At 38.0% G+C, this 25,096-nt stretch overlaps 1 protein-coding gene across 2 annotated transcripts in view; it reads left to right on the top strand.

The window, feature by feature from the left end:
• Positions 1-25,096, top strand: part of CDS1 (CDP-diacylglycerol synthase 1) — a 66,301-nt gene that overhangs the window by 30,503 nt on the left and 10,702 nt on the right. For both annotated transcript variants that reach the window (XM_033214199.1, XM_033214198.1), the window contains exons 4-9: positions 7,031-7,128; positions 7,842-7,981; positions 17,628-17,686; positions 19,665-19,747; positions 21,076-21,163; positions 24,607-24,675. In XM_033214199.1, the coding sequence (XP_033070090.1) occupies positions 7,031-7,128; positions 7,842-7,981; positions 17,628-17,686; positions 19,665-19,747; positions 21,076-21,163; positions 24,607-24,675 (537 nt within the window). The remainder of the gene's footprint in view (positions 1-7,030; positions 7,129-7,841; positions 7,982-17,627; positions 17,687-19,664; positions 19,748-21,075; positions 21,164-24,606; positions 24,676-25,096) is intronic.

Genomic DNA, 25,096 nt, shown 5'->3' with positions numbered 1-25,096 from the left:
GCTATACCATATAGACTAGATGTATAGGAGGCCATACCATCTAGGTTTGTGTAAGTATATTCTATGATGTTGGCACAACAACAAAATTGCCTAACGATGCATTTCTCAGAACATACCCCTGTTGTTAAGCAACACATGACTATATATAATCACAAACTACGATAAGCATTTGAAAAAAAGAATTATACTAAGACAGCAAAGGCGGAGCTGGGAGCCTTTGCAGAGGCACAGTGGGCTGCGATCTGAAGGCTGAGTGGGAATCAACGAGGTAAAGGATGGAGTCTGGGGGAGGACCATCACAGGCAGAGGATTCCTGTGTGCAAAAGCCCAGATATTTAAAGCATGAAACATTCGAAGCCCACAAGTGTTGGAACCAAGGAGAAATGCATTTGTTGAACGCACTCATCAAGCACTTAGGCAGTGCTGAGCGTGGTTTGACAGCACACAGCAAGAGCCTGCTCTCTGGGGTGCCCTGTGGCCTTCTTTATTAGTATTATCGTTATTACTTTTTCTCATTCCTTCTCAGTTAATCCAGGCTCTTCTTATGTTCTCATCTCCTTCATCTCTGGTTTCTCTTGCCCACTGAGAAATATGTTTATCCATTTTGCCAGTCTCCCTCCATATTCAATTATATTCGTAGCTCATAAGCTTATGAGCCATATGATATGGTTTTCCTTTTATTTTATAAAAGAATAAGTTTTGATGTGAAATTAGACATGATGAAAAAATTCTATCAGCTCTTGAAGCCACTTAAAGTGGCTTTTATAAGCACCTCGAAGCCTCTTTCACTTCTCTTCTTGTCCTCTCATTAATTTTACACTTCCTTGGGGAAATCAAGTAATGAAAATGAGAAGAAGTTAATTTCTTTTTCTGCTAATTTACTAAGATCTGAAAGTGCTTTTTCTCACAAAGGAAAAATGGATAATAAATAGGATAGACTTAATGTGAGGGCAGAGGAAGCCGAGCTTGAAAGCCAAGTGGGCAGGCATGGCAATTGTCTGGGTTTGATTCCAGGAAGAGGCCCCCCAGCTCCCAGTCTTCTGTCGCTGAATGTGCCAAGGGCTAAAATGACCACCACTGGCCCTGGGACTTGGACATTTAAGAAGCAAGTGTGTACAGAGCACTTTTCAGTGCTCTGGTGGTGAGTGGGCAGGCTCGAGGAAGAAGGGAGCTAGTGAGAGCAGGGAGTTCCGCAAGGCTTTGTGGGTGGAGGGACCTTTGAGTATGGCCTTGAGCCGTGTATCAGGGTGGAGGCAGCTCACAGCGTTCCCTGGGTGGCAGAAAAAGGTGCTTTTTCCTGGAGCACAGGGCCGAAAAATAATTAGAGATCAGATTCTGGAGGGCCTTGCAATACTATGTGAAGAAGTTTGAGTTTTATTTGGGAAGCAGTGAGGAGAAGTATTTTGGGAGAATTTATTTGGAATTAAGAATTAAGAATTTATTTGGGAGAAGTAAGGAGTAAGAAGAAAATTTTGATCTAAGATATCAGAAACCACCAATATCCTAGATACACTGACTTAGGCAGGTTTGGTGGGTTCCCCTGTGATTTACATGTTTCTCCAAACTGAACTGTTGAGTATAATAACTAGAGCAAGAATTTGTGGATTAAAAACTATTTTCTAACCACTCTTTATGACAAAATTCAAGACAGTTTTAAAGGCATGCATGCATACATTTGGATTCTGATTTTTTAAGAGAACCATAAGTGTGCCTACAGTACCTGAGTTTTTTAATTTTTTTCTACTATGAAAGGAAAATATGATCTTATTACAAATTATTTGCTTCAATTGGTGAGTTTAATTAAAGAAGAAAATAAGAATATTAAAGATCTGGCCAGGTGCAGTGGCTCATGCCTGTAATCCCAGCACTTTGGGAGGCCAAGGCATGTGGATCATTTGAGGTCGGAAGTTCGAGACTAGCCTGGCCAAAATGGTGAAACCCCGTCTCTATTAAAAATACAAAAATTAGCCGGCTGGTAGTGGCATGTGCCTATAATCTGAGCTACTTGGGAGGCTGAGGCAGGAGAATCACTTGGTCCTGGGAGGTAGAGGTTGCAGTGAGCTGAGATCGCGCCACTGCACTCCAGCCTGGGCGACAGAGTGAGATCCTGTCTTTAAAAAAACAAAAAAGAATATTAAAGATCTAAGTGGCCGGGCGCGGTGGCTCAAGCCTGTAATCCCAGCACTTTGGGAGGCCGAGACGGGTGGATTGCGAGGTCAGGAGATCGAGACCAACCTAGCTAACACGGTGAAACCCCGTCTCTACTAAAAAAATACAAAAAACTAGCCGGGCGAGTTGGCGGGCGCCTGTAGTCCCAGCTACTTGGGAGGCTGAGGCAGGAGAATGGCGTAAACCCGGGAGGCGGAGCTTGCAGTGAGCTGAGATCCGGCCACTGCACTCCAGCCTGGGCTACAGAGCGAGACTCCGTCTCAAAAAAAAAAAAAAAAAAAAAGATCTAAGTAAAGTAGGTTTGAACTGTTATTGGTTATTTAAGTTTATTACATATACATATATGCATATATATAATGTTTGTATGATATTTATGTTAAGAGGATATGGATGATTCACACATATAGTTGGTACTCAACTGATATTACTTTATGTGTTTTAAAACCTTATTTCTATTCCTATTCTTAACTAGATCATTTATATTTTGAGAAGGACACATTGTATCTAGCTTGCAGTTGCCTTATAATGTCAGCACTCAAAAATGACTAATTCAATATAGTTTCATTAAAAACTTCTAGGAGGCCAGGCACGGTAGCTCACGCCTGTAATCTCAGCACTTTGGGAGGACGAGGTGGGCAGATTGCTTGAGGTCAGAAGTTCAAGACCAGCCTGGCCAACATGGTGAAACCCTCAATTTTGCACTTCCAAAATCTCTATTCAAAATACAAAAAATTGGCTGGATGTGGTAGCGCACACCTATAGTCCTAGCTACTCAGGTGGCCGAGGCAAGAGAATCACTTGAACCCAAGAGGCAGAGGTTTCAGTGAGCCGAGATGGCGCCACTGCACTCCAGCCTGGGAGACAGCATGAGACTTTGTCTCAAAAAACAAACAAACAAAACTTCTAGGAAATTACAGGTACTATTTTAATATGGAATGCATACCCATGTTCCTTAAAAGGCCTTCTTTTGTCGTTTTTAAGTTGTTGTATTCATGGCTTAGAATCGTACTTTCCAAGTGATGGAGTTACTAAAGCATGTTTTGATTTAAAGACAGATGTGAACACATAGAAGATATTGAAAGAGGTTTTTTTTCCCCCCTACCTTCTTGGAAGCTGTTGTCATTAAGTTTTAATTCATGCTATGTAATTTACTTTTAAATGGTGTGTTTACTTTTTCCCATTATGAGAGTTGTGTGTGTTCAAATTACTTTGGAAAATAGATAATTAAAAATAATCATTCCAACCCTGTTGTTGACTACCAAAATGCAATTAGTAGTGTTATTTGGTGTATTTTATTTCATCACTTTTTGCTTAATTTGTGTTTTTAAAACCATGGTCATAATAATAGTGTGACTAACATTGTGCATCCTGCTTTTTAAGCTAAATATCACATCAAAAATTTTGTGGCCAGGTGCGGTGGCACACACCTGTAGTCTCAGCTATTCGAGAGGCTGAGGTAGGAGGATCACTTGAGCCCTGAAATTCCAGTCTGAGTCCAACCTGGATAACATGGCACAACCCTGTCTCTAAAAAAAACAAACTTGTTAAAAAAAGTTTTGTGTTGTTCTGTGGTCTTTATAATCATTAGCTTTACTAGATTGTCTACTTGATAGAATGTAATTCATCATGCAGTTATTCACTTAAAGTGAATGAATATCTGAATTCATTCAGTGCATCATTTGAAGTTATTCAAATCATTGTGTTATTTTTAGACATTCAGGTTATGTTCTGTTTTTTTTTTATTGTGAATAACACTATCCTGAACATATTAGAACATAAATATGCTCTAACGTTATATGCAGGAGTATTTTCTTAGAAAATATTTGCAAAGTGAAAATAGACACTTATTTGGATAACCCATAGGTACCATAGTTCATACTCAAAATGTCCAGATCTGAACTTCTAGTCCATACCTCAGCCATCCAGAGTAAATCTGTTGTCAAAGTTAAATAACGATACACAGGCAAATCTCTATGCAAAGCATTTTATTTGGGAATGTATATATATATTTTTAAAAAACAGAATTGCACTTCAGAGCATACACCCAGACCAGGGTTGTCTTTAGTATGTCTAAAGAACAAAGAGAAGGTTGGGAGTTGTATTAATGAGAGAAGCTTGGGAGTTTTATTAAAGAGAGAAATGCTACATTACTGTTTTGAAAGAAAGCCCATTGGCACTAGTAAAGTTTTGGGGAGTTGGCAGGCTCTGATTGATGAGTGACAGTGGTGGCAGGTAAAACTAGTCTTAGAGTCATGGCACATTGTTGTTTCAGCAGCTACTAAATAAAACTGGTCTGAGGGTATGGCCAGCTGTTTCAGCAGCTGGGCTTTGGATAATTCGTGGAGCAGGTGCTATGTGCCCTGAGTGCTCTTTCCACTTGGCTCCTCAACTCTGATTTTAGTTGAATATGACAATTGACCCAATTTGTATAATTCTTTCGTACTGTCTACTTTTCCAAGCCTTTCTTGGTGTTATTTTGTGTTCCCTTTACTCCCTTAGCCCTTCAGTTTCCTCACTCACCAGGTCTAGTCAGTTCTGCCCCCTCTACTTCTCTCCTGTCTTCTTCTCTACTCCTCTGCCACTTCAGCTGGATAGTGAAGTGGCATCTTGCCTGCCTGACTGCCTTTACTCTTGTCACCTCCCCAGTCCATTCTTTCCACTTTATTCTCCCAAACTCTCATGTCCAGTCATGTCCTTTCAACTCCTCGGTGCAGTGCTTCCTGCTGTTTCCTAGGATTCCAGGACCAGGCTCATCTCTTTCTCTCCTTATTAACCCCACCTTTGTCTTCCAGCAACTCCACCCTCCTAGTAGTTCCCTTAATACGCCCCATTCCCTCTACAGGCGGTGACTCTGCAGATCCTTCTCCTCCAGCTCTGCCGTTGCCCACCCCCTGCCCCTGCCACAGGTGTGTCTGCCTCTACACACGTCCATTTGCCTATTTGACATGGGCTGTAGTCGTGTTTCCTCCCTGAGAGACGTACCTCTCTGTGAACAGATGCCCTATGTTATTTCTATAAGTCCTCAATAACTAGTAAAGAGCAGACGCTTAAATACTGACTGTTGTTTTTAAGGTTCTTGAAATATTAATTGGGCCAACAGAGTCCTTTGAGTGTACATTGCTACCAGTATTGATGGTATGGAGTATTAATGTCTGTGTAATCCTCCAGTCCTGGAAGATACACATACAGTTTGAAAATTTCGACAGTACTATTTGGAACCTTTTGTTTTCTGTTTTCCTAGAAGTTCCATATTAATTGTCCCTGCAAGCTATAGTTGATCATATAAATATAATGTGTGCTATTAAAAACACTTTTATTCTCCCCTCTCAGTAAAATAAATACAATTTATAGTGCCAGTGGATGTACCCTAGCAAATAAGTTCATAGAAATTACATCAGTATGATATTTTAAAAGCCCTTCAGAGCTGACTAACTTTGCTTTACTGTTTTATCTTAATACTAAACATTGTCTCCGTTTTTTATTTTTGTTAGAAATGACTTGATATTATATACAAATGTTATTTGAAGAAGGACACTTAGATTTCCTCCTGTCTTTATAACACATTTATGACTTTTTGCTAAAAGTACTGTTTATGGTTTCACATACATTTCTTTATCATGTGGCTGAAAAGAGACATTTATTTTTTAAAGTATGTGATTGGACATGTAATCAGTATAATGGGAAAAGATAGCTTAAGAATACCCTGAATGGTAGATTTTGGAAAACTAACTTGTGGAAATCTTAAAAGGAAATCCCAAAATATATCCTCTGACAGAGTTTGGTAAGCTTTTTCTGTTCAAGGACCAGATAGTAATATTTTAGGCTTTAAGGAGCTGCATATGTTTCAGTCAATTAATCTTGGATTTTTAAATAACTCTTTAAAAATATAAAAATCCATTCTTAGCTCAAGGACAGCATAAAAACAAGCCCCTGGAGAGTGCTCTGTAGACAAAAAAGCTAGTCTGCCGTATTCGCAAAGATTTTTACCTCTTAATTTATGATAATAAGTATTCGACTTGCCATTTGCTCTTTGAGTCTTGAAATTAATAGGTCAAGCACTGGGTATGATGCTACATCTTGAGAAATTACCTTCATCCAGGTTGCTGAATGCAGCAGTTTGAAGGACTACAAAATAGAACATCAAAAAGGGATTTATAAATGTAAACCCATTTAATAGGTGTGCAGTCAGGACACTGTGTAAACAGAAATGCGTAAACTCAGTTGACTGGCCAAAGTGGCTTCAAATGTGGAAGGTTGCTTATACTTTGCTAAGGTAGCCCAGCTTCGATTGACCAGTGAGTAGCTGGCTATGGGAGAGCTGACACAGCTGGAAGGATGAAAAGGCCATTCCAGGGTGACTGGGTAGAAAGTGTTTTAACTGTTTGTCCTGACAGTATCTTTATTACTTGCAAGTATAACAATGCATGGTTACAAATAAATATATACAAGCAAACTTTCATATATGATTTTCTTAGGGTATCTCAAGAAACATAATGGACAAGTTGGACAAAAAGATTCTCCATCTTCAGAAGGACAGTCTCAATAATGAAATAGTATTGAGGGATAAATCCTAGTCAACTGTGGCCAACCAGATCCCTCAAACTTTAAACTCCAGTGCCATTCCCCACCCCGGGAAGGATCTTCCAAGCCTTTTTGAGTAAAACATTATTTTGTCCACCCCTTTGAGGCATCACTTGATTTTTAGAGATATGGAATATTGCATTTTTTTACTGACATTTAGAATAATTAAAAATGGGTAGATTAAGATTTTTAAAATACGTATGACAAACTACTTTATTGAATGATTAAGCATAAATCTAAACATTGAGAAATGTATGTTAATGTTTTTTCTTGGTTTCAGGTTCTGGGCATCCAAGTGAAATGCTTCCATGAAATTATCACTATAGGTTATAGAGTCTATCACTCCTATGATCTACCATGGTTTAGAACACTGAGTTGGTAAGTAAGCTTGAAACTATTTCAAATATGAAAAGTTAATTTCTGAAGTTTGGGGTTATTAGGCCTTGATTGCCTTACAGAGGAAGAATCCCGGCTCATTTGGAGTCCACTAGGAGCATTAGAAGAGGGGAGATGCCAGTGCGTGCAGGTCAATGGGGAGACAGGTTGAATTACCTCTTCTTTCTTTCCTTCTTAATCTTCCTGAGGACAGGTAGGGATTTGTCTTAGGACTTCTACTATTAAAAAGCATTAGAGCTGTGAGTAGTTAGGAGTTAATTTTCATTATGAACTTAATACCTCAATATATACACCCACACATTATACATACATACAAAGTATTAAAATCATACACATACATACACACATTATACTACACACAAAGTATTAAATTTATACACACACACACTGCTCCCACCTCCCAAGGGTGAAGGATTGTGTGTAGGTAGTATTTTCTACATCGTTTCCTAATTATCTCTGGCATTATATTTTCAGCTAAATAAAGGTATGAATTATATTTGGTAAATTTTTGCTAATCAATAAATTTGAAATTAAGTTTAAAACAGGAAAATACCATTTTGGTAAAATATATCTTGAATTGGTCTTCTGAACTTGGTTTTGATCTTTGTGTCATCAGAATGTAGAAAATAATTTTGTTGAGTTTGACGGGAAGGAAAGCTTCAAATATAGAAAAGCTAATTGTTTTTAAATTACAGGTACTTTCTATTGTGTGTAAACTACTTTTTCTATGGAGAGACTGTAGCTGATTATTTTGCTACATTTGTTCAAAGAGAAGAACAACTTCAGTTCCTCATTCGATACCACAGATTTATATCATTTGCCCTCTATCTGGCAGGTAAGTTAAGGAATATTCTGTATTGATATGTAGCTAACACATTTTCCATGTTTATTTTTATTCTGTTATTTAAATTCGTAATTTTTTGGTTACATTTTATTCCAGCCTCTCTTTTTCATTGTTTCTCATGTATAAAGCTATTTCTTTCATCATGTTCTTAAATAGCAATTATTCCCTTATAGTGGGTTTAAAAAGTGCTTATTAAGAATCACTCCAGGCTGGACTCTGTGGCTCATACCTGTAATGCCAGCACTTTGGAAGGCTGAGGTGGGCGGAACACCTGAGGTCAGGAGTTTGAGACCACCCTGACCAACATGAAGAATCATGACACTGCACTCCAGCCTGGGCGACAGAGCGAGACTCCATCTCAAAATAATAATAATAAAAAAAGAACAATTGTAGTTAATTAAAACATAAATCATTTATATCATTAATATATGCATATTAGTTTTCAAACTGAATTTCAAAAGAGTTATGATGTAAACAGCAACCCTGCACCGCACCGCTTTGAGATTTTTTCCTTTTTTCTAAGTAATAGGCCTGTTTCTTAGTTTACTTTAGGCATTATCTATTGACTTCCTGTTATAACCTACCTCACTTCTTCATACTCAGTTTTTTTCTAGTCACAGTTTGCATTAAGTAGGTACTCAAAATATCACTTCCTGTAGAACCAAATAGTATCTATGATTACATTTCCTTCTTTTACTACTTTTTATTTTTCCCGAACTGAGTAACTGCCTCACCTTCTCTTTCCCATATTTGCTAATTTCAGTGTAGAGATCCTTAATTTCTCCTTCAGATTTGCCCCATGTCTGTTGGCAGTGTTTTCAGATATTTACACAAGTCAGATAGTATATCAGTTGCCTTTTTTTCCTGGAGATTTCTATGCCAGAGACCTCTGCATTCCTGTTCCTGTGTGAGCTGGCTGCATTTGGGCCCACTGCTGAGCTGTCCTCATGATTTGAGCCCATTTCTTCCATCCCAGGTCTTCCGTCTCTTGGTTAACACCCTCACTTTGCTGAAGCATGGCCTGCTGTAGTTTCTTATGAAATGATGTGTAGAAGGTAGATGTCTTATGTTTGTGCATTTCTAAAGATACCTTTGGTCTGTTCTCACAGCTGATTGCTTTGGCTAGGGCTCACACTTATTGTTAGACTTTTACTTAATAATCCAGGTCAGAAGCCTAGGCCTCAGTCTTGCCTTCCACCAGGCCTTTTCTCCTTAGTTTCTCTAGAAAATATGTTTAGGCACCTGTAATTTCTCAGGTCTACTAACAGTTTTCTATCTGTTTTCTAGCTTCCAAATTTTGTAGACATGTTTCTTCTTTTCTCCTTGACATTTCTTCAGTTTTCTCTGTTCTCGTGGGGCTTCCCCTTAATTTCTTTTAATGTTATTTTGCAGGGACACCAGGATGGAATACAAACTGTCATTTAAAAACAAAAAGCCATAATTAGTTTTATTTTTCCCTTGGCTTAAAACAATTTGTTATTTTTGCTCACAGTCCTGCGGCTTAGCGGGCTTAACTGAGCAGTTCTAACCCCAGACCTCCCACGTGGTTGCCGTGAGACAGAGGCCGGTGCTCATGTCTTCAGTGTGGTGGACATCAAAGATGGCTCCTTTTCATGACTGCAGTTCGTGCCGCTTGCTGACTTGGGCACTGACCTGTGGCCCCTCCATGTGGCTGGGATGGGACAGGCACCCTGGGTTCTGAATGGGGAGCATGCCAGGAGCCAGGTGTTTCAAGAGGCCTAAACTAGTGTGTGTGTGTTTTTTTTAATGAAAATATATGCCCATGATAAAAATTTAGACTAGAAAGGAGTATTTGATGAAACTTTCCTCCACCTCAGGGCCTTACTTACAATATCTGGAGGCTTACTACTGTTATTCCAGAAATAGTCTGAGTATTCAAGCTTTTATGTTTATATCCCCCTTCCCTTTTTCTTATACAAGTAAGAGTATCTCTTCTGTACCATTTTTCACTTCATACATTAATAGCTTATAGATGCATTTATATTGGCACATTTACATCTATCATTGTATCCACATCTGCAGTTACATCTATATTGATATACAGCAATAGCTGAGAGGTAGAATGTCGGCATATAAGGTGATTACTGTTTTCCCCTTTGGTTTTGCTATAATTTATGCTTGAGAATAACATCTCAATTGAGTGTGGACCAATACTGTAATTCATTTTCTTTGTTGTTTCTTTTTATATATTTTGTCTTTGATTATCGCCTCCCAGCCAGCCCCTTTTTAGTAATTCTTTGTTTCATGTATGACTTTTGGACTCTACTTCTATAAAAATATAATCAGTGTTTCGTCTTATTTTTTTTTTGAAACAGAGTCTCACTCCGTTGCCCAGGCTGGAGTGCAGTGGCACCATCTCGGCTCATGGCAACCTCCGCCTCCTGGGTTCAGATGATTCTCATGCCTCAGCCTCCCAAGTAACTAGGGCTACAGGCATGTGTTACTGCACCTGGCTAATTTTTGTGTTTTTAGTAGAGATGGAGTTTCACTATGTTGCTCAGGTTGGTGTCTAACTCCTGGGCTCAAGTGATCCTCCTGCCTTGGTCTCCCAAAGTGCTGAGGTTATGGTCATGAGCCACCATGTCTGGCCTGGTATTTCTTCATTTTTCTAACAGTATACTTATTTCTGCCATAGACATATTTTACCGTTTCTTATTTTACACTCAGAATCACAGAAACTTACTGAAAGTCATTAAAGTCATTCTTTGAGCAAACATTTGAGTGTTTTTCAAATGCTAGGTACTGTGAATGATGTTGAGGATATAAAGGGAAATGAAGCGATTGTGTGCCTTCCAGGGTCTTGAAGCTGGTGAGATGTGAGTCTTCTAGTTCATTGCTGAAATGTGAACAAGTTCTGGCGGGAGCATGAAGAAGAGGAAGGAAGGCCATGGAGGGCCTTTGAGAAGAGATGACAGGTTTCATGAAAAGGAAAGAGCAAGCAGGCAGTTGCCAGGTATCGGATAGTAGAAAAGTCCATTCCAGGCAGAGGAACAGCTGTGCAGGCATGAGAATGAGAAAGGATTGCATGTTTTGGGTTCATGGAGGCATTGAAGATAGGGAAGGTAGGCAGGAGCCACATCTTGAGAAAATTTGTATGTCTTAGGAAGGGTTTGGACTTTATATCTGGGAAAACATTGGAGGATTTTAAGCTAAGAAATGATGTAACCAGATTTGTAATTAAATGAAGTAGGTTGGGAGACATTATCAGGCAGACTAGATAGGAAGCTACTGCTGTAATCCACACTAAATGTAGTAAGGACCTAAACTCTTCCGGTTTGTAGTTATTACTAAATGAGTATAAGTTAGAAAATAAAAATACCACAGGCTGATCGTAGAACCCAACTGCTATTTTATGACAGTCTATGAAAAGTTGTTTATGTATCACAGGTTATTGGCTTAAAATGCACATCTTTGTTGAGATAATTGCATATTCACATGCAGTTGTAAGAAATAATAGATCTTTTTACACTTTGCTCAGTTATCACCAATAATAGTATTTTGCAAAACTATAGTACATTACACCAGGATATTGACATCATTATAGTCACACAAATGTACTTTTTGTTTGTTATTTTGAGATAGGATGTCACTGTTTTCCCAGGCTGGTCTTGAATTCCTGGACTCAACTTACCCCTCTGCCTCAGATTCTTTGGTAGGTGGGATTACAGGCGTGTATTACCATGCCCCGCTCTATAGGTATACTTTAAAAATGCAGCCTCATAGTAAGCTAGGAGCTACTCAGTTAAATGATGTAACTTCCAGTATAAAACAGGCATAGAATACTAGAATACTAGATGTCTATTATCATTTTAAGGGTGGCCTAAAAATGGCTCGGTTAGACCAAAAGCACCCATGGTGTACCTCTCTTGTTTGTGTAATTCCCAGAGCGCAGTGCAGGACTGGCATTGAGGGTCCGACTCTGTATTTGGTGGATAAACGATTAAAAGGCTGAGAACATGCACATCGACACACAGTGCTTCTTAATGATATTTTCTTAGTATCAGTGTTTTGTTTGCTGAGTCTTGAGGCCTTAGTGGCTACTCTTGAAGTGCTTAGCAACATTTGTGAGCTTAGTCCAGCAAATGGAGTTAGACTTTGAAACAGGACTATGGAAATAGTGTGCTAACACTGAGATATTTGTACCTTTCTTTCAAATTATGCTGTGGAAATCTTTGGAAGTCTTTTTGTTAAACAATATTCCAAGGGCCCTGTGAAAATTTTAGTTGTATTATAGTGGTCAAATGACTTCAGAAAATGTATATCTTACCAGATTTAAAAAGCAGAGACAGTTCAAACTACTTCATTGACATTGAATTTTATTTAAATAAAATATAGGTATCTCCAATTCTGACCCCTCATGTCGTGCAATTACGTGGTTAGCAGTGATATGTCAACAAACTTAAGGTGTTTGACCCTTAATATCATCACCTTACATTTCTTTATTCAACTATAGTGATGTGCTTATTGTGTTTAATAAATTATTTTTTGCTTGTGTTTGTGCATGCGTAGCTATTTTGATTTCTTTAAAATTCTTAGGGAGATAATATGACTTGAATGTAACACTTTCAGTTCAAGAAAATCGATGGACATGCAAAACTAAGTTATAGCCAAAATTAATGCATAATTAAGATATTTTCCCCAAACATCCTGAGTGTCTTTTATATCAGAGGATATTAATGAAATCTTTAGAAAAGTGTCACAAATAATTCACAAAAGACTGTATCTCCAAAACTACTTAAAATTTCTGAATTAAAGACTACTAAACTCTATATACATGCTAGTACTGGTTCTTAACCTTAGACTAACCATTCAGATTAATAGAAAAATTTTTTTTTTTTTTTTTGAGACGGAGTCTCGCTCTGTCGCCCAGGCTGGAGTGCAGTGGCCGGATCTCAGCTCACTGCAAGCTCCGCCTCCCGGGTTTTACGCCATTCTCCTGCCTCAGCCTCCCGAATAGCTGGGACTACAGGCGCCCGCCACCTCGCCCGGCTAGTTTTTTTTTTTTGTATTTTTTAGTAGAGACGGGGTTTCACCAGGTTAGCCAGGATGGTTTCGATCTCCTGACCTTGTGATCCGCCCGTCTCAGCCTCCCAAAGTGCTGGGATGAAAACTTTTAAAAATGTTTAACCAATATGATGATTGGTTTGTATGGTAATCTCTACAATGCATATTCATTTAAAACTTTTTCAGAACAACTCAGTTGTAGCCTGGTGTCTGAGTAAAGGCACACAATGCTTTTTAATTTGATATTAGAAAAAAGGCACACATTGCTTATTTAATTTGATGCTAGAAAGTTTTGATGGTTTAGGCAAGTATAATGAAGAATATAACCAAGTGAAAGGATGGGGGATGAGTCGGAAGCTCTAGTATTCAATCTTGGGCCCATCCTACTGTCTGTTTTTTGAATTAAGGGCTATATATTTACTAAATTTTGACTAATCATCAATGGTAAATTTAAAAAACAACTTTATTTTTCATTTGTTTTCGGTGTCTTCAACAAGAGTAAGAGCTCCTGAATGGCAGTGCCTATCTTATTCATTTTTGCATCTTGTTTCTGGCATATCAAAGGTGCTTAATAAATATTTTTTATCTATTTTTCTGAAATTCCCCCTGTCTCATCTATTGGGCTTTTCAGTATCTTGTGTTTTTTCCTTTACTTTTCCTGACCCCCTTAAAAATCTTCATCCTCTTTTTCTTTTTTAAATAAATTTTTTAAGAGATGGTGACTTGCTCTGTGGTCCAGGCTGGATGGAGTATAGTAGCTTGATCATAGCTCACTGCAGTCTCAAACTCCTGGGCTCAAGTGGTCCTCCAGCCTCAGCCTCCCAAGTAGCTGGGACTGCAGGTGTGTGCCGTCCGGCCCAGCTAATTTTTACTTTTATTTCATAGAGACAGGATCCTGCTGTGTTGCACAGGCTGGTCTTGAACTCATGGCCTCAAGCCATCCTCCTTCCTTGGCCTCCCAGGGTGTTGGGATTATAGGCATAGGACACTGCACCTGGATTCTCTTGTTTTTGTTTTTGTTTTTGTTTTTTTTGAGACAGAGTCTCACTGTGTTGCCCAGGCTGGAGTGCAGTGGCGCGATCTCGGCTCACTGCAAGCTCTGCCTCCTGGGTTCACGCCATTCTCCTGCCTCAGCCTCCCCAGTAGCCGGGACTACAGGCGCCTGCCACCACACCTGGCTAATTTTGTTTTGTATTTTTTAGTAGAGATGGGGTTTCACAGTGTTAGCCAGGATGGCCTTGATCTCCTGACCTTGTGGTCCACCTGCCTCGGCCTCCTAAAGTGCTGGGATTACAGGCGTGAGCCACTGCGCCCGGCCTCTTGTTCTTTTTGGATATACCTCTCTTTAGTTTGTTGGGTAACTGGTTCTGCTTAATCGCTGGAGAACTCTTTGATGCTGGGCAATGAGATATACGTATCTTTGTATTAAGAACACCAGGCACAATACTATGTAGATAAATAATAAGTATAACTTTTATATAAAGAACTATATATTAGGATGCCTTTTCAGTACTTTTATTTATAGTACTATAACACATTCTGTGATTTTAATTTAGAAATATACAGGCCGGGCGCAGTGGCTCACACCTGTAATCCCAGCACTTAGGGAGGCCGAGGCAGGCGGATCATAAGGTCAGGAGATCGAGACCATCCTGGCTAACACGGTGAAACTCTGTCTCTACTAAAAATACAAAAAATTAGCCAGACCTGCTGGTGGGTGCCTCTAGTCCCGGCTACTCGGGAGGCTGAGGCAGGAGAATGGCGTGAACCTGGGAGGCGGAGCTTGCAGTGAGCCTAGATTGCGCCACTGCACTCCAGCCTGGGCACAGAGCGAGACTCTGTCTCCAAAAAAAAAAAAAAAAAAAAAGAGAAATAGTCATGCAAGCATTCTTTGTTAACAATCAGGGAAAAAAAATAAAACTATGGATCCAAGTGTACAAAAAGTGATCCTTTCCACAGATTTATTAAAATATAAATATATTTTTAAGTATTGAAACATAAACTGTTAATATGTCCATACAGTTGTGAATGAGAAAGATTAAGTTCATATGTTTCTTTTTTACAATGTTTTTCTTTAAAAATTAATACAGTTGACCCTCCTATATCCATGGGTTTTGCATCCCTGGAGTCAACCAACTGTGGATCGAAAATATTCTGGAAAAAAAAAAGCAACACAATGGATAATTGTGTCTTTACTGAACACGTGTAGACTTGTTTCTTGTCATCATTCCCTGAAAAATACAGTCTAACAACTATTTATATAGAATTTACATTGTATTAGGAATTATAAGTAATATAGAAATGATTTAAGATACACAGGAGGATGTAAGTAGGTTAGATGCAAATACTATAGCATTTTATAGAAGGGACTTGAGCATCCATAGATTTTTGTCCTTTGGGGATCCTGCAGCCAATCACCCAGAGATAATGAGAGATGACTATAGTTAGCCTTAGCTATGCTAGGAAAACACTGTATATACCTCCCCCTTCCTCCAAGTCAGAGAACTGTATTATCTTAGTGCATCTAGGAGTCACACAATTCTATCACATAGGCGAAACTGGATCAGGTAAATGTGAGTTGCCAGAGTTGTCCTGGATAAAATGTCCATTAAGAAAATGTTAAATGATTCTACCAGTAATTGTGTTTGAAGAAATGTAAGTAAGGGTGAATGGTGTTATAATTTCAAGAAAGAGAAAATCATATATTTTGGAGTAGTATTTGTGAATAGATAATTTATAGTTAATGATATTGGGAAGTTCCCAAGGCTGTGCTGGGAGAGTCAAGGGGTCTGTTTGGACAGAAAACACTGTTTCTGTCTTGTGTCTCTGCTTTGCCCTTACCCATTGGCCTTTGAACCGAGTCCAGTCCACGTTCACCTTTAACTATAGATCAGTGGCACAAAATAGCATAGAAGTCATTACTTGAGCTTCAAGATAAGTTTATCTGCTGTGGAAGAACAACTCAAAAGCAGGAATTTTTAAAGGAATCTTTTATACAATTGGGAATTTTGATGCCATTAATTTCATGTTTTAGTATCTCTCTCTCTCATTCTTTCCCTCTTTCCTTCTTTCTGTCAATAAAGTGACATATTGGCTTTCATTTGTGCCTCCACTCAGAAAATGTGTCCATATTGCTTGTGCAGGCCAGTTAGTTGGATTACCTCATAGATGACAAATAGGAAGTGAGATAGGATTGGGCTCAGTATTCGTTCTCTTCATTTTGTCATGGTCCTTTCTGCTTTGACATTTCAAATTGATCATCGAAAGTAGCGAAAGGCAGCTGCTGTTGGATTCTTTGCTTGGTAAGAGTAGTAGTACCCTTGTTTACTCTACTGGTAGAATTGCCTTGGTAAGTATAACTTGGATGTACAAAGTCTAGTATTTATTTTATGTAGAATTGATCAACTGAAAATTCAGTTTCTCTCTTGGAGAATTCACTCTTTAAAGATACTGCAGAGGCTGGGTACAGTGGCTCACACCTGTAATCTTGATACTTTGGGAGGCCAAGGTGGGAGGATCACTTGAGGCCAGGAGTTCAAGGCTGCAGTGAGCTGTAGTTGTGCCATTGCACTCCAGGCTGGGCCACAAAGCGATACCTTGACTCAAAAAAGAAAAAAAGAGATGTTGCAGAATAGAATGCATACATAGCCGTTTACCTGAAATTAAATTTGGTTTATGTATTTTTTGATATCCACCTCTGTAAAGTAAACCTATCTTTAGAAGTTTACTGGTATTTTTGGCAAGAAGTGATTCATATTGCCTCCCATTATTTTAGTGTGTGATTATTAGATTTCACTTAATTGGTTAGAATTTAATAAATTTTCATTGTAATAAATTTGTAAAATGTAAACATAAATACAAATACTGTTTGTAAATCTTTACATTATTAAGAATATTACATTTTACTATAATTATTGTATGCTTTTGAGAAATTGCAAATTGCTCTTAACCTGAATTTTGCTGATTTTGGTTTATGGAACCACGTGACTCTTAGGGGTCAATAGTATTTGAGTGTTTATTTTCTAGCCCTGTGATCTTCAGTAAATTAATAAAGCCTTTTTTGCATTTTTCCTCATCTGTAAAATGGAGCTAATAATGAGTATGTTATAGGGATTTTGAAAGGATTGATAATAAAGGATTAATTATCATTAATGATTAAATGCTTAGATAAGAGCCCAGAAATAGTAAGCATTCAACAGACTTCAGCTGCTATAATAGTTATTATTCATTTTTCTATTATGTAGAGATTGAAAACATTCTGTACATATACTTGATGCATTGTTATAGCAAATAAATACTATTTAATTTAAATTTAAGATCTGTTTTCCATGCCCACATATTAACAAGGGACTAATTAATTAAATTAATGCAGAGGATGTTTACTGAATTTGTGCCACAGAATATATATTAGGCACTTTGGAGAGTACAAGATTGTTTCCCTCAAGAAACTTACTTAAAATGCTTAATATAAGATAGTAGGAGAGATGGCATCTGAGTAAGTGGCTAAAATATGCGTAGCTGTGATATAGGACATTGGTTTATTTGGGCTCAGGGAATCTTAACCTTTTGTACCAAATTGTACTACGAGCACGTGTTTTTTGTTCTTGAACAGGTTTCTGCATGTTTGTACTGAGTTTGGTGAAGAAACATTATCGTCTGCAGTTTTATATGGTGTGTATTAACTATTATTCCTTAGTCCTTATCTGTGATAAAAACCCTTAACTTTTTTTTTCTGTAGTGAGAAGATACAGTCTAATCTACTAGCTGTTGTTTTGCATGAATGTGAGGGATGTTTGGATTTCAGATGACCATTAAATGTAAACTATTAAAGTTGAGAAGTTTGTGAGGATTTTAAAATTTTAACTGTTTTCAAAGTTTACTGAAAACTTTTTCTTTGAATATTTTCAAATGGTGTAAAATTAAAGTTTTTGGGTTCCTTAAATACGTGGAAATTTGAAGAATTTCTTACTCCTGGACAGTTACTAAGTCTGGGAAGCATCTATCATATTGTTCTATGAAAGTAACTATGTTTACTTGCGCTTGGCGTGAGCATAAAAGCAGCAGAGCATGTATAGTCTTGGTGGTCGTGGTTAGTCATAGAATTTTGTACTTCTTTTTGGCATAAGATATTTTGTTCAGTGTACCAAAGCCTGTCTTAAGAAATGTATCACTTTACATATGAACTTTTCTTATTTTCTTAAACTGTAGCTAGTAACACTGTGCAATGTAGTATTCAGAGCTGTAAATTCATGTAATAGTGAGGCTTATTTTGGACTTGGAATATATTTTCTGTTCTTTATGCTTAGCTTTTCTCCATTAAGACATTCTGCTGAACATAATTGCTGGGAAATTGTGTTTCTTATAGTTCTTATTTCAGGGGATCTGAGCATGAAGACTAAAATTCTGAGTGAATTTTATGTAGAAACAAGACAAGTAAAAGTAATAGAATATCCAGTGAAAATATAAATGGCATCTGTTGCAAAAAAATTAATTATACATTTTTAAGCAATCAGGGTAAAAGAGAATTGGATCTTTTAAGCAGATAAAAATCGAATAAAATAAAGCAACCAATATAATATGGTTGCTTAAATGGGAAACAGGTTTATTAAGAATAAATCAAAAGGCCAAGCACTGATGGCTCATGCCTGTAATCCCAACACTTTGGGAGATGCCTTGAGCCCAGGAGTTTGAGACCAGTCTGGGCAACATGGCAAAACCCCATTTCTACAAAAAATATGAAAATCAGACGGGCATGGTGGCACGCACCTGTAGTCCCAGCTACTGGGGAGGCTGAGGCAGGAGGATCACTTGAACCTGGGAGGTCAAGGCTGCAGTGAGCTGTGATCACACCACTGCACGCCAGCCTGGGTGACAGAGTGAGACCCTGTCTCAAGGGTGGGGGTCCGGGGAGAATAAATCAAACTCTTAAGAATTTTTAAAAGTAATTTTATGAATTTCAATCAAAATTATAAGACTAATACATGGAAACCTTGGCTGCTTTTGTTTATATTCTACCCATATTGATTGATTACGTTAAAAGTGGCCATCTTTCAGGCTAGATAGAATTGGTAAAACACAAAGGTCTTTAAAAATTTGAAATTGAATACTGTCATTGAACAGACCTGTCGCGATCACCCTTCAAGTATGAAAGGTAGAGTTTAAGGGCAGTTGAACCCTGCTGGTTTGAACAGTTTGAAGTTGGAAATAACTCTTTATGGGAAAAAGTTACCATAATAAACTCTGAAAGAAAAGGAATTTTTAGCAGTTTTTTATAACCACAGGATGCAGCCAGAGTAAAATGCTCCCCTTTAAATCTAAAACAACAGAAATCTCTCATTATCACTTAAATCTAATGATTCAAGATAATAGTTTATGTTTTATATGTTTTAAAATTTAGTACTATATCTATTATTAGAATTCTATTTGTGTGTAAATTAAGGTTACTTTGTTAAATGTTTTCATTATTTTAAGGTTCCAGTAGGCAACAAAAGGAACATAATTTACTAACGGTGTTTATTTTATATGACTCTAACGTATGCATTTTGACCAAAAGTCATGGTAGAAATTTGTGTTTCAAAATCGCTGTTGCTTCTTCAGCTGCACTGATCAGTTATGTTCACTAATTTTTGTATTGTTGGGCTATTAACAGTTCGCATGGACTCATGTCACTTTACTGATAACTGTCACTCAGTCACACCTTGTCATCCAAAATCTGTTTGAAGGCATGATATGGTAAGGCAACAGAATTATGCTGCTTTATAATTAGGTCTTAGCACTTTTATAGCTCTTTAACATTGGACAATGTCTTGCAGATTTCTACTAAAATACACTGTTTGTTGTTCCTATTCCATTAAACTATCTTACTGAGTTTTGCTTACTATTTGACATCTAAAGACAAAATGCTTCATTAACAACTGGATACCATTCTTATTCAGGTTCCAAATATAGGAAGTTCCCATAAAAGACCCAAACAATGAATTACATTTTCAGGTGTTAATAAATCCTAATGTGACTTTTCACAAAAGGTAGACTTTAAATATAATATTTATTAAGATATTATTTACATAGAATGCCAAAAAATACAAAACTTTGCCTGTTAGTAACTGATGTGAAGAAATGCATGTTTTTCTAGGTGAAAGGTAGGTAGATTTTCTCCTTTGCTCCTATGTAGGAGTGGGTTTCCAGATTGTAGAAGTTAATTGCTCTATGGCAGTGGCTTGCATATTCAGAATGCATTTTTGTTAGGTAAAAATCATAAAACTTATTACTTAAAAATTAGTTGGAATGGAGAAAAAGCTTAAGATTTAGAAAAAGTGACCATATTTTTCCTACACTCATTTTAAACTCATTAATTAAAATCTTTTACAGTTGATGGGGTTTGTCAAGATAAATTGTATTCCCTTGACAGCTTTATGCCTTTTTACCAAGGGTGTGGGTGTGTCTGTGTGTGTGTGTCTCTGTGTGTATATGTGTGTGTGTAAGTAATTGGAATCATTTTAAGATTGTCTTTAATGTATTGTGCAGACTTTTCATTGATGGGGCAGTTACGTAAGTAGGTTCTGTACATTCAGTAGGGTTTACTGAAATCATAAGCTAAGATATAATTTAAAATAATTGAGACTATGTATTAAGAACTCGATATAAATTTATCAGGTTATGCTCTGTCTAAAGAAATGACTCATTTTCATATTAAAAGGCTGGTTTTCTTAAGATTAGCTTTCAACCTGCCTTTTATTTTTTATTATAACATGTTCCTCATAAAACTAAAATGAAAACATCCATAACTGTAGAAATCAATAATTTAATATTTTCCTTAGCAGTATTTTCCTAGTGTGTTAGTTTATTTTTAGATTTTGCTCTGTTTAAATTGGTAAGTAGGCAAATTTGGTTGATAGTTATCATTTCTACTGTTTCGGCAAGTGTTATGTTCTGGCTAGGCTGCAGTGCAATCCAAAGGGTTGTTCTGATAACTCATTATGAATCATAATCTGTGCGAATATTTGCCACTTACGTGAACTTTTTCCTGCTGACTTTTTTTTTTTTTTTTTTTTAAAAAACAGGTTCCTTGTTCCAATATCAAGTGTTATCTGCAATGACATAACTGCTTACCTTTTTGGATTTTTTTTTGGGAGAACTCCATTAATTAAGGTAATGGAAAAATTTTATAAGCAAGCCACTATATAACCTTAAAGATTAGCCACTGGAGGACATATCCAACAACTTGTGCTGTTGTGCATCTTTTATTTCCGAGGTGCTTTGATTTTCCTCAGCTGCACGGTACAAAAGCAGCAAGCCATATTTCTCAGTACTTCCTTCTGGGTTCTTCATCGGTTCTTCTGTTGGCTCCTCAGTAAGGGCATGACTCCATCAGTTGTCCTTCCTTCCTTCTTTCCTTCTTTCCCTCCTTCCCTCCTTTCTGTCTTTCTGTCTGTCTTTCTTTTCTTTCTTCATGTGGCTTCTTTTCTTTTCAGGAGATGGGGCCTTGCTTTGCCACCTGGGCTGGAGTACAGTGGTGTTATCATGGTTCACTGAAGCTTACACCTCCCAGGCTCTAGCAATCCCCCCACCTCAGCCTCCCGGGTAGCTGGGGCTTCAGGTTGATGCCACCACACCCGGCTAATTTTTGTATTTTTTGTAGAGATAGAGTCTTGCCATGTTGTTCAGGCTTGTCTCAAACTCCTGGGCTCAAGCTGTCTGCCCATTCCAGCCTCCCAAAGTACTGGGATTAAAGGCCTGAGCCACCGCCCCTGGGCTCTGTGGTTTCTTTTTCTCGGCCATTGGTGCAGTTCTTCTTTATCTTCCTTTCCAGCAGGCCTATACACAAGCCTTTTCCTTCACTCTCCTCTCCCTTCAACCTGTAGCCTCACCTGTCCCCTCCTTTACCAAACTTTCTAAAAGAGATTATATAATACCACCTTCACATCATATCCATTTGTGTGACTTTTTATATCCAAACTCATATCAAAAGAAGATTTTGGGGCCCTACAATAAAATACTAATAAAATACAAATAATAATGAAAGGGAAAGGAAAATACACATGAGTAGGCCGTGTTGTTTTGCAATGGAATTGGTTCTATTTATGGGCAATGGAGGTAAAGAAGGAAATGAACTAAATTATATCGTTCTCATTTGGGAGAAGAAAGAAACTAATTCTTCATGGAAATCAAATCATTTTCTAGAACTGATTTCTTCTAAAAGAGCTCTTATTTTTTATTTTTTGTTTTTATTTGTTTATGGAGACAGAGTCTCGCCCTGTCACCCAGGCTGGAGTGCAGTGGTGCAGTCTGGATTCACTGCAACCTCTGCCTCCTAGGTTCAAGTGATTCTCCTGCCTGAGCCTCTCAAGTATCTGGGATTACAGGCGTCTGCCACTATGCCTGGCTAATTTTAGTATTTTTAGTAGAGACAGGGTTTCACCATGTTGGCCAGGCTGGTCTAGAACTCCTGACTTCGAGTGATCTGCCCACCTTGGCCTCCCAAAGGGCTGGGATTACAGGCATGAGCCACCACACCTGGCCTAAAAGAGCGTTTCATGTTGGAGTTTCAGATAAGATTCACACAATTGACATTATTGGTCAAAGTTTTTAATAATGTTCTCACAGACATATTATTACTTGGCTGTTTTGATATTATTATATGAAGGCAGTTTTGGAAGGACTGAGACAATTGTTCAGATATAAAGCCTTCTGTTTGCTCAGAGTGGTATGAAGGTAGTTTTGCATTACCAGAGGAATTTGTGGACTGCCTGTTCTTCCAAAAACCTCTGTAAACTCTACCCCTCTTGGGGAGGAACTCACAGAGAGCATCTGCTGAGAGCATCAGCACACAGAGAGCGCTGGGCTGAGCTGTATAAGGATACTGGTAAGCAAGCTATATATTTTTAAAACGTTTCTAAAGCTACTCCAGAGCACATGATTTATGTATTCAGGAGTTATACCCAGACTGAGAAGTTTTCGGCTTGGGAAGCTGTATTAGTTCATTCTCACACTGCTATAAAGAAATGCCTGAGCTTTAAGTGGCTCATGGTTCTGCAGGCTGTACAGGAAGCATGGCTGGGGAGGCCTCAGGAAACTTACAATCTTGGTGGAAGGGGAAGCAGGCACATCTTACATGGTCAGAGCAGGAGGAAGAGGGAGAGTGAGGAGGTGCCACAAACTTTTCGACAACCAGATATCATGAGAACTCATGGGACAGCAGTAGGGGAATGGTGCTTAACCATTAGAAACTGCTTCCCTGATCCAGTCACCTCCCACCAGGCCCCACCTCTGACAACTGAGGATTACAAGTTGACATGACATTTGGTTGGAGACACAGATCCAAACCATATCAGAAGCCTTCAAAAAGGCTGTTATAGCTGTGGAAGAATCTTAGCAACTGATTTTGAACACAGCCTTCTAGTGAATTTATCAGGCTGGATTAGTCATATAGTATACCTAGATAATTGAACAATTAACCCCTAAATCTATATGATAGGCATCAATTTGATTTGATAAGCTACCTTTACAGTAATCAGCACTTTTGAATTTGAGTCTACTCCTACTGCATGGCAGTGGTAGTGAATTACCCTAGGAGAAGATGTGTCTGTCCCTTCTCTGTGGCAGAATTATTATCAGATTTGTCAGGAAAACATTTCTGCCAACTGTTTTGGTTTGGGGCTTTATGAATATCAGGACAAGAAGTCTGTGAAGAGCTCCTATAGGTTAACCCATAACCCATTTTAATCTCCAGAGACTTCATTCTGATATTTGGTTTCTGTCCCTCATTAATGACCTGATGACCAAATCCCCCCACGCATCTCTTTATCTCCACTGGGCAACAACTTTCACCTTCTACTCCTGAATCTTTTCCTTCTGCCCTGACACCACTAACTTCTAGATTTTTTCCGGATTTCTCTCCATGAATGGTCCATTGACTGGGCAGCAATAGCCTGAATCCAACACAAACAATATCTCTTCTTTGAAGTACATGTTCCTTTCTTCTTGGAGATGGACATAGGTTGTGAAAAAAGAAGGATATGTGAATACTTGAGCAAATATAGTATCTGGGGTTCTGGAGTATTTTGCCATATCAGAAGGAAGTCTATGTTTATATAGCATATTAGGAATATGTGAAAATTGTATGTGCTAAAATGTCCATGTTTCGTTGTACTCATTCTATTTTTGGCCAATAGCGGGTCAATATTGACTGTGTGTACTTGGAACGAATATATCTCATTCTTATTCGAAGAACTTACACCAACTATTGTCGGGTTTTATGTTAGCATACAAGTCATGGGACAGTTATTTTAGTATAGAGTTTATAGTCTTTTAAGAGACAAAACAAATTTAGGCCATTTAACGTGAACAAACACATATTCACAGCGTCAAATATTTGAGGGTCTACTGTATGTTTAAATATTATTAGAGAGATTTTCAGTAGTAAATCAAGATCAGAGAAAAGGAAAAAGGGTTTTAAACTATTCCAATAAGAGAAAAAGTAAGAAGAGATGTACAAGTTATTGAGGAAACTCCTTGAACAGAGTTTGTATGTATATATAATGTGAGTTTTGTGAGTGCAGTAATGCTTTTTAATTTTATTTGCCCTTTTTTAGTTGTCTCCTAAAAAGACGTGGGAAGGATTCATTGGTGGTTTCTTTTCCACAGTTGTGTTTGGATTCATTGTGAGTATTACTAAGATTTTTATTTTATATACATTTTGAAATATGATACCAAGCTTATTAGTCTATTTTAAAAGTAGAAAAATTAAACCACAAAATGCTAATAATGTATTTATTGAAACCTACTAAAAAGAACCAGTTCTGTACCTCAGTAGCCCTTATCCTGGCTACATATAGAATCACCTGAGAAGCTTAAACAAAATCTATGTCTCAACCTTATCCCAGGCCAATTAACACCCCCAGATAATTCTAATGGCCATCCATGCTGTTGTGCTATTGTGTTTGGTAGTTTCTAACAGCTCTTCTGCCTTAAGTGGGGCACAAGTACTGGGACAGGTGGGGGCCTTGAGTAATAGCAGAGTATGCAAATACTATTGAAAAGCTCTGCCTTCTTAAACACATGGTGGCCACTTGGCTCAGTGGG

The sequence above is a fragment of the Trachypithecus francoisi genome, unplaced genomic scaffold, assembly GCF_009764315.1.
Source record: "Trachypithecus francoisi isolate TF-2019V2 unplaced genomic scaffold, Tfra_2.0 Lachesis_group1, whole genome shotgun sequence".
Classification (NCBI taxonomy): domain Eukaryota; kingdom Metazoa; phylum Chordata; class Mammalia; order Primates; family Cercopithecidae; genus Trachypithecus; species Trachypithecus francoisi.
This window is presented reverse-complemented; position numbering and strand designations above follow the sequence as displayed.